At 34.0% G+C, this 10,509-nt stretch overlaps 1 protein-coding gene across 1 annotated transcript in view; it reads left to right on the forward strand.

The window, feature by feature from the left end:
- Positions 1-5,282, forward strand: part of LOC139844521 (uncharacterized) — a 62,455-nt gene extending 57,173 nt beyond the window's left edge. The window contains exons 2-4 of the mRNA XM_071834743.1: positions 2,820-3,269; positions 3,553-3,862; positions 4,779-5,282. Of these exons, the coding sequence (XP_071690844.1) occupies positions 2,820-3,269; positions 3,553-3,862; positions 4,779-4,915 (897 nt within the window). The 3' untranslated portion in view covers positions 4,916-5,282. The remainder of the gene's footprint in view (positions 1-2,819; positions 3,270-3,552; positions 3,863-4,778) is intronic.
- Positions 5,283-10,509: the final 5,227 nt, after the last annotated feature.

Raw genomic sequence — 10,509 nt, forward strand, 5'->3', positions numbered from 1 at the left:
TTCTAAAACAACAACATTATCAATTCAACATCATTTCTTTAAACATTTAAACCTCTAGTTCATTTCTTATGGACATAACATGCAATTTCTTCAAATCCTCCTTTAAACATCAAAATGTGCATAATTCCATTTCCATTACAAGTAACCCTAAATCATCAACTATCCAAATTTCATAACTTATAACAACAACAACAATTTATACACAAACATTCTTCTTCAAAATTACTAGTTAGAACACATAAACTTTTCATTGAGGCATTTTAACAAACACTTGGTGTGCATGACTAGAAATTAAGCTAGAACATCACCAAAATCACCATATTCATACCATAAATCCATAATGCAAGTTCATACATGAATCTACTTCCAAAATCATTAACAAATTCATTCTAACTCATACAAATGTGCACAATTCAACAAATCAACAACTTCTAAGCATAAAGCTCATCATAAACACTCAATATTAGCAATACTTAGACATAAAACTCATACCTTGTCTTTTAGAGTTCAAAAACCCTAATTGTGCACAAAGAAGATGAAATTGGAAGATTAAAGCTTGCTAGGGTGATTGAGATGTCTTATATTTCACTAATTCAAGCTTGCATGGTTATAATTTTAACAATTGATGGATCCTCCTCTTCCCCTTGCCAATGTCGATATACACACACACACATATAAACTCTCTGTATATTTTTACAACTGATGAAATGAATTATCGGTATTAATTTTTCTTTTATTAAAATGACTTTGGCTTATTTACACTTTCTACCCTCCCCACCATATTTCTAATTAGGGAAGTCCTTAAATCTAATATTGCACCATTAGTCCTTCCTAACTTAACCAACAAACTTAACTCTTGCCTATTCTAAAATAAAATAACCTTTACCATTTAATTTCTTAGCAATAAAATTCACATAAAATAATACCTTAAATAATTGGGATGTTACACTTTCATCTTTAGTTTCCATAACGAGAAGTTACTCCCGTTGAACTTTTCAATTTCGAATTTTGTAGACATTGCTATAATCACAATCTTCTTTTCGACAACACTATTTTTCTGAGAAATAGTACCCGGGAACTTTTATCGAGTGAAATTAATCTTACTTATTTTCTGATGTGGACGATCCACTCCAGTGGCAACCACAGAGCATACGATAAGTAGATTAATACACACTAGATATTAGAACCTTAGCTCTGATACCACTTGTTGAGAAAAGCGACACCGAATTATAGCAAACTGCTAGTAATACTTGAAATAACGACAATAATAGGACACCGAGATTTAATGTGGAAAACCCCAATAGGGTAAAAAACCACGGGCAAGGAAAGAAACTCTTCACTAATAAGAATAATATGAATTACACTTCTCTCTAATTACAAGGATAAGTACTAATCTTTATATCTCTTGTAATTAGGAGATTAAACTACAAACTCTCTTTTATTCTTTTAGTACATAGAAGAAAGAAGTGATTATTGGACAATGAAATGAATTAGCTTCCCCTCTTATTTATACTGAATGGATATGGGGTTGGTAAAGTATGAAAACTCATATTTGTTTACAAATTATAGGCACCTAACATGCACGTATCAATTTCCATATTGTTGTTTGACTTTATATTGCCACTTACCATCCATGTTTGACACTATCAACCATCCATATTTGACATCTTTTACACACCTATTTATTATATTATATTATATTATATTATTATTATATTATATTATATTATATTATATTATTATAACATTATACTAATTATGATGACTTATCACTGTTTACAGAACTGTAATCGTTCTTTTATTTCATATTTTTTATTATTAGCATTTATCAATACTAATAATAAAAAATATGAAGTAAAAAGACGGTTACAGCCCTGTACGCTGATAAGTCATCCTAATTAGTAATTAGTAATATGTTATACATTACGTTGCCATTTAATAAATCTACGTTGCCATTTTATGTTTTTAAATAAAACAGTGCATTGTATATCTATGAATTGCAGGTACTATATGTTATAAACAGTGCATAATTAGTAATATGTATATCTATATCTATATCTATAAGACTATAAATTGCAGCTACTACATGTTCACACTGCATTAGTAATTACGTTGCCATTTATTTTTATGTTTTTTATAGGAGAGAATGATTCGTATAATTCCTTTATATGATGTACAATGAAAAACAACCGAGTATATATACAGAGAATACATGATCTATTCTAGGCAATGAGCTAACTAATTTGCCTCTATAAATGGTATAGATATCACACGCTAATGTACAGCTCTACAAATCGGATATATGCTAAGAATAGGGGATTTGGTTATTATACTATGTTGACTTATATTTTAAAATTTTATATTTTTTACCCATTTCAATTTATGTTTTTTACTTCTATATCGTTCCTCCTTTTTCTCAAACGAATTTAGCTAAAGTTTCAGTTATCACCTTTGTTTTCAGCTAGTATTTAACCCTTTTTTTTTTATAGAATAGTAAACACACACACACTCTTTTTGTCCGATGGGACTCGAATTCACAACCTCAAAGTTCATGAGTTCCCTTAATACCGCTAAGTCAAAAGCCCTTTAATACTATTTAACCGATTATGAGACAAATTATAAAACTTAAGAAGAAGCATGTCAAATAAACACTAGAAACTAGAAACTGATTACTCATTTTCAAAACGCACATCCATACAATTCCTTATACATATATACTCGTATATTTTAGATTTTTATTTTTGTGTTGGTAACAATCATATACATCTATATACGTTGGTAGTTTGGTGTCCGTGACTCTATAATCGGTATGTATGCAGAGATCAATGAAGCTACTAGGCGCATTCATCGTTCCATGTTTTCTAGTCGATAGTGCTTACAAAATATGGTGGTTCAGTTCTGGCATGGACCAAATACCTTTCGTTTCAAACATTTACTTAAGCCACACGTTCGCTTGCATTCTACTTTTATCTTCATGGTTATACCGAACATCACTCTTTTTTCTTGTTTGTGTGTTATTTAAACTCACATGTTCTTTACAAATCCTTCGGTTAGAAGATTTTGCCAAAGTGTTTGAAAAACAAGCGGACGTGGGTTCAATATTGATGGAACATTTTGCTATTAAAAAAACTCTTAGTGTTATAAGTCACAGGTTTCGTGCATTCATTTTGTCAACTTTGATTCTGGTTACTGCAAGTTTGTTTGCTTCTCTGCTTGTTACAACTGAGACTGGTTCACTTGTTAATATTTCCACTGCTGGAGAACTTGCGGTAATCTTACTTCTCTCCGTTAATTATAATTAGCAAACTTTAATCAATTGAAGTATGAATGGGTCGATTTGGGTTTTGTATATCTATTATCTATCAGTGATCAAAAGGAAAACCTTAAATAGCTAAATTGATCAAAGTTAAAATTCTTCCTCGTGTATGTACTATAAAAAGTCAAATGAAGGCCACTGTTGTTTTCATATATTTTGTGTTGTTACAACTTGTGAAATAATAATAATTAGAATTAGAATTAGAATATAACATTTAGTTTTTGATTGTGTGGCAGCTGTGCTCTTTGACACTTGTGACCGGCCTATGCATTTGTCTACAAAGTGCTGCAAAAATTACACACAAAGCTCATTCTGTGACGAGTTTGGCAGCCAAATGGCATACTTGTGCCACTGTTGACTCGTTTGACGATGTGGGCCCTAGTGAAGAGACTTCGATGGCTAATGCTAATGACCGCGCTAACTATCATTTTAATGCTCGTATGGATTCAGATATAGATGAAGGAGATGAAGACGAGTTGGATAATACAAAGATGCTTCCAATATATAATAGGAACACAATCACATACCAGGAGCGACAATCATTAGGTGAGTATTATTGGGTTTTTTTGTATACCTCGTACTCTCAAATTTGGAATAATTGTGTCAAGTTTTCTGGTCAATCGGGTCTTGAGAAAAATTAAGCCTGGCAATGTAAACCAAAACTTAAAAAAAAAATAGGTTCAATGGGTTTCTCTCGAACCTATTGCTATACAACTTATAAAGGAATAGCTCTAGTGGGTATCAATTCCTAAAGTTCAATAGAGATGGGTCTAATGTTCAAATGAGTCAATAATAACAAGTTTCATTCGCCAAACATTTATGAAAGCATTCATGATTATATTATTTATTATGTATATTGATATTTTTTTTTAAAATATGATAAACAATAAATAATAACTAAAATAATATAATAAATTTAAAAAATCAAATGCAAACGTATATGACCCGTTTGGACCATGACCCGTTACTCAATCGGACCCCATTTGAAATTTTGATCCATGACCCATTTCAACCCAAAATCGGTTTGACCCGTCACCCAAACCGACCCCCCGTTTGCCAGGTATAGTTTTTAGGTGTAAACTTAATAATCAGAACAGTTTCGACAATTAAAAGATAAAAATAAGTAGAAACTTTTTAAAAAAATCCAAATTAGTAGTTTGATGCAACATTTTCTTGTTTGTCCAAGTTAAACGGGTTGAGAGGTTCAAGAGTTAAAGTTTTTATACTCAAATATTTAGAATTCTCTTTTTATTATTATTGAATATTGATTGATATTGATTTATAACTTTTTATAAACAAGTAGCCTACACGAATGGAAAGGAAAACATTAATGGGTCGAGATAACTTGACAAGCTCATTTGACCCATACCATAAATGACCTGTTTCAACCCAAACTTTTCAAGAATCTTGCTTTGGTGTGAAATTTAGAATTCAAGATTGCATTTTATTTTGTTTCTTGCAGTTACGTATTTTGAGAACAACAGGGCTGGGATCACTGTTTTTGGATTCATGTTGGATAGATCATATCTACATACGATCTTTGTGATTGAAATGTCACTTACACTTTGGTTGTTAAACAAGACGATCGGTTTTTCATGAATATTCTATTGGTCAAATAACCAAGTGGGTCATCCTGATCAAAATTTCACTTTATTGGCATGCGGGCGTAGAACCACTTGACATCATATAATCCGTGGAATGATCTGAGTTGTCATCTAAGAACCAAGATTTCTTTCATACTATTGTGAGTCTGATGCATTAGTAGTTTGTTCATTCACATCATTGTATCATATGCATATATCTAAACTTGAATCTCCTTGTACCTTTTCTTTGCCATGTGGATTTGTATAAGTAAATTGATAAGATTATATATATTTTTAGACTTTTATAGTAGTACTCGATGAATAGGTATCATACAGATAACATGCTCAACAATTTATGCTTTTATATATTTGTTACTTTAATTAGACCACTCGTTTGTTGGTGCTTTGTGGGTACGAGTGTCTTGTGATTGATGAATTGTGTGAGAAAGTTATGAGAAAATGTTATATTAGTCTTTGTGGGTGAAAGGATGTAATTTTGTTTGCCTATTCCATTCATTTTCCACGTATATATGTACATCAGTGTATCCTCTCTATATGTCAACTATAACAAACTTCAATATGTATATAAGGGAATGATATACATGATAAATATAAGATATATGCTAAATGAAACAGAGATATATTCTATATATATAAACGTTGACTATTAGTGGAGATATTATGAATGATTTGGCAAGGTATTGGTGGTGAACGAAGTTAATTAAATATATGTGAGTGTATGTGCACGTATGTGCATGTTGTTAGGACTCCGGAAAGTGTATAATGTTAATGTGAAACAAACTTAATAGATAGTTTCTTAGAAGAGGGCTATATAAGGAACCTTAGTAGTCCTAATTAGATTGTCATTGCATTGTAACTGAGTTTAAGAAGCTGTGGAATGTAATTTTACCGATTCTCTCTAATACTGAATCTGTTCTTTACCTTACCGAGTCTCATTCAATCTATCACATCTTCAATTCTCACTATGATCTGGCATATCATTTGGTATCAGAGCGTACAGGGAGTGATATTACATCATTATATCGATTCAGAGATTGAAGATTACAGAATCTGAACACACTCGGTTAGATTGAATCACATTCGATATCATCGAAAGTGATAATCTGATGTTCAGATTCATGTGATAAGTTTAGTGAAGGTTAATTAGGTATATAAGAAAGTGTTTCGATCATCATTACAGCATTACAACAACAATTATGGAGATTCAAGCTAATTTTTAGAGTTCGTGGATAAAACCCTTTATTTTGATCAATTCAAGCTTGTTTCTGTGTTCAAGTTAAGATCAGTGGATTCAGTTTAGTTCGTGAGGTGATTTGGCAACTAATTGACGGTTTAATTTCATCAATTTTTGGTGATTTGATCCTCATTCGGTATCTCAACTGCCATACCGAGTCTGCTTCATCTCTTAAATTCGTTTAAAGTGTTGCAGATTGTGGAGTGTTTGAGATTCAGTCACATTCGATTTGATCAAACGAAGCTAATTCAAGTGGTTATAGCAGTTATTCGTTGGATTTACTAAGTTTCACAATTAGACACGGTTTGTCAACTGCTACAGTTGACATTCGGTATCAACACACTAAGTTTCATTGATATTTTACTCGTTACTAACTTGTTTCCTTGTGCAGCAAGGTTACCGAATCTAATTTAAGTGTTAATCATTGGATTGGAATCATCTGTTAGTGATTTTTACAGAATCTGGTTACCGAACCAGATGCCGAAACCGAATCTCAGATATACTTGATATATTTTGGGGTTTAAGTGTTCTAAGGCTTCAAATTCTGTATTTACCGAATCTATGTGAGATACTAGTCATTCTTATCAGTTTCTGATACAGAATCTGATATACCGAATCTGCTACATTACCGAACCAGATACCGAGTTTGCTACAGTACCGAATCAGATACCGAATCTGATATTTTGTTAGATTGTTTTTCGGAACCAGAATCTTGGATTGTGTGATATACCTAATCTTTATTGAATCTACCTCAGATTTTGTCAATATGTCTACTCAGGATACATTGATTATTGGATCAAATTCCAGACCTCCGCTATTATTTGAAGGCAAGTACAACCAGTGGCTTCATCATATCACTCAGTACATAGACTACAAGGGTGAAAAGGCAAAGTACGTATGGGCTTCTTTGAAAGAAGGTCCAGTTACTGAATTCCATCCAGAAACTGGTATGCCAATTCCAGTGTATGAACTTTCTTGAGAGAAACGAGAGAGAGCTTAGGGTGATGTTGAAGCTAAACATATCATCATGCAAGCAATCTCGTATGAGTTGTTTAAAAATGCTGATAGCAACACCACCGCTAAAGACATATGGAATGAGATCAAAAGACAACAAGAAGGTTACGACATGTCTGATGTCACCAAACTGAATAAGGCTCTAGGACTTTATGAAGATTTCAAGCAGGAACCTGAAGAACTTCTCAAGGAAACCTACCAACATTTCAATGGTGTCCTTAATGAGTTGAAAAGGTGCAAGATTACTAAAGTGAATGCTGAGATCAACATGAAGTTTCTCAAAAAGCTCAACACTGATTGGCTTCCTTATGGAACCTTCATTCGATCTACCAAAGAGATTGATAAACTGAATATTCATGAGCTTGTTGGAGTCCTTATGCATGATGAGCTAGTCATGTCTAAACTTTAAGAGGAAAGGAAAGAGTCTTCTCCGGGTGATCCACTTGCTCTTGTTGCTAAGAAAAAGGGCAAATCTTACACCACTTCCAAAAGCTTATCCAAGAAAGTGCTCATTGAAGAATCAACTGGTTCTGAAGAGCTCAACCTTTCGGATGTTGATGATTCACACCTTGAACTAGTCAAGATGGCTGCTATGTTCACCAAAGCCTTGAACAAGTACAAGTTTAAAGGCAAATCAAGCAATCAACGCAAGAATTCATCTTCTTCCTCCTACTACAAGTAAAATTATTCATCAAAACATCAACATGCTGATGATTCCAAGAAGGATGATTCAATCTGTTATAATTGTGGCAAAGCTGGCCATTTCTCCCGTGAGTGCAAAATGCCTAAGTAGAAGGATGCCGCTTACTACAAGAATAAAATGTTGATGGCAAAAGTTGTGGAAACTGGGGAAGAGCTGAAACCGGTTGATGATTCTTGGTTTAACTAGACGGATGATTCGGAATCCGAGGTGAAACATTCTAATGTTTGCAAGGTGACCAAGCTTATCAAAGCAAAGGAAGCAATGGAGAATTCTGACTCAATATCTGATGATTATGAGGTACAATTTACTGAGATCCCAACTGATTTTGTGAAAATGCAAAATGACATGATGAAGAATTTAGTCTCAATGTCAAAAGAGGTAAAAGGTTTAAAATCTGAAAACAAAGTTTTGAAAGAGAAAATCAAACTTAATGAGACTAAATCTTCTTCATCATCCAATTCGCCAATGGAAGTGAATCGATTGAGAACCCAACTCAGCTCCATGGGTACTGAGTTGGAGGAACTTAAAAAGTCAATACTTCCAATCAAGATTGAAAGAACGGATTATCGTTTGAAATCCGAACGTATTGCGAAGGAAGTTCAATTCTTCGAAAAAGATCTTTCAGACCTTAAAGAACAACATGAACACACAAATTCCAAGTTAAACAAGAAAATTATTCAATTGGAAGAAACCATAATTAAAAAGGAATTTGAAATTTTACTATTCACTAAAGATTCTCTTCAAATGAAAGCTCAACTTGCTTGATACGAGGAAAAACTTTATCGAACAAAGCAATCAAAAGCTATCATTAACATGGAACTTTCAAAGCAAACAATCTTATGAATAGACCGAAAACGATTCATGGTGATAAGTGGGGGGTTGGGTTTGAAGATCCCAAGGCGTTGGATGATATTTCCAAAAATATTCCTGGATTATATCATTCTGGTTATTTTCAAGCTGGTTTACCATATCATTTTATGCATTCATTTGATGCTGATTTTGATAATGTGATAAATAATCATTCATCTAAGAAATATTATCAAATCAATTTGATGTATGAAAAATTTAATGCTAAATTGGGTAAATCACATCCTATTTTCTTACATGAACTAGTCAAACATGAACAGAATATGCAAAATGTTGATTATGTGCCTTCACGTAGATTGGTTTACATTCCTACACTCATGTAGAGAAATACATCTTGATGCTAGAAAAATGAAGTTGTAACGACCCAACCCGTTATACAATCGATTACGCGAAATAATTTTTTTTTATTTTAAACAAGCCAGGCTAACCTGACAGGCTTAACCCGCGACGCGGTCAGCCCAGCCGCGGCGCGGCTTAACTCAATTCCAAATGGGTCAGAACCATTAAACCCTCGACAACCGAAACACCTGATAGCCCCCGGATCTCTCATAAGGGCCGCGGCGCGGCTCACCCCTGTTGCTGATTCTTACTTATCAAAATTTCACAAGTGCCAAATTTCTGCAGATACGAGGTACAAACTTTCAAAAGGCATTACGCCACATTACGCCACATCAATAAGCAAAGTTTACAAGTTTTAAGACTCCCGTTCAAATATTTGACCACCGAGCATCGTTCGCTCATTACAATTCAAAATATAAGTTTCGACCGACAAGTTTAAATACCAAACATAAACCCGAGCATGGTGTTTGGGGTTAAACTACCCAAAGCTAGGTCGAACTTCAAAAAGCTATACTCCCAAAAGCTTCTCCTAGCATAACAAAAGCGGGATCACTAATCCGAACGAACGCCCTTACCCTTGTCCACGCCGGAGCCTAAAAAGAGTAAACAATGAGAGGGTAAGCAAACGCTTAGTGAATGCAATAATTATACACATACCTATATAACTTACCTACTTGCAAACACTTACTCACATACCGCATACATGCTAGCAATATAATTAGCTTACCATCTCAAGTACGAAGCTAATAGTCCCCAAAACTGCAACTAGCATAATCAATAGCATATAATCGACATAATACTAAATGCTACAATACAATACACAACCATGATTAATCGGTACTCGCGTCATGGTGCTACCGGCTCTTTGGTTCACACCATACGCATCGGTTATGACGCTACCGGCTCTTTGGTTCACGTCACAACCCGAGTCATACTCGCGCTAAGTGCTACCGGATCTTTAGTTCACACTCTAACAATACACGTACTATGACGCTACTGGCTCTTTGGTTCACATCATAGCATGCACGCACATACTATGGTACTACCGGCTATTTGGTTCATACCATAGCATACAAATAAATACATTATATACATACGCATATAATTACTCCACTCACCTTGTATTCAAAACGAAAGTAAGCCCACAAGCTCTTCAACCGTCAACGAAATCACCCATGATATTAACATACAATCAACACTTATCTAAATGAGACTCTTAACACGCCCAAATAGACCACTTAGTGTTATTGTTCACCCTTTGTTCTCATAATACCAATCATAGGCCCAAACTTACCAACAATCACTAAAACTAGTGACCATGGCATTAAATCACCCAACTATACACCACTAGGTCATTCAAAACTCTTTTGACCCAATTCGAGGTCAACACCCCCACTTGGGTCATCCACCACCCAAATACGCTTATTTACAA

Source organism: Rutidosis leptorrhynchoides, chromosome 4 (genome assembly GCF_046630445.1).
Source record: "Rutidosis leptorrhynchoides isolate AG116_Rl617_1_P2 chromosome 4, CSIRO_AGI_Rlap_v1, whole genome shotgun sequence".
Lineage (NCBI taxonomy): Eukaryota > Viridiplantae > Streptophyta > Magnoliopsida > Asterales > Asteraceae > Rutidosis > Rutidosis leptorrhynchoides.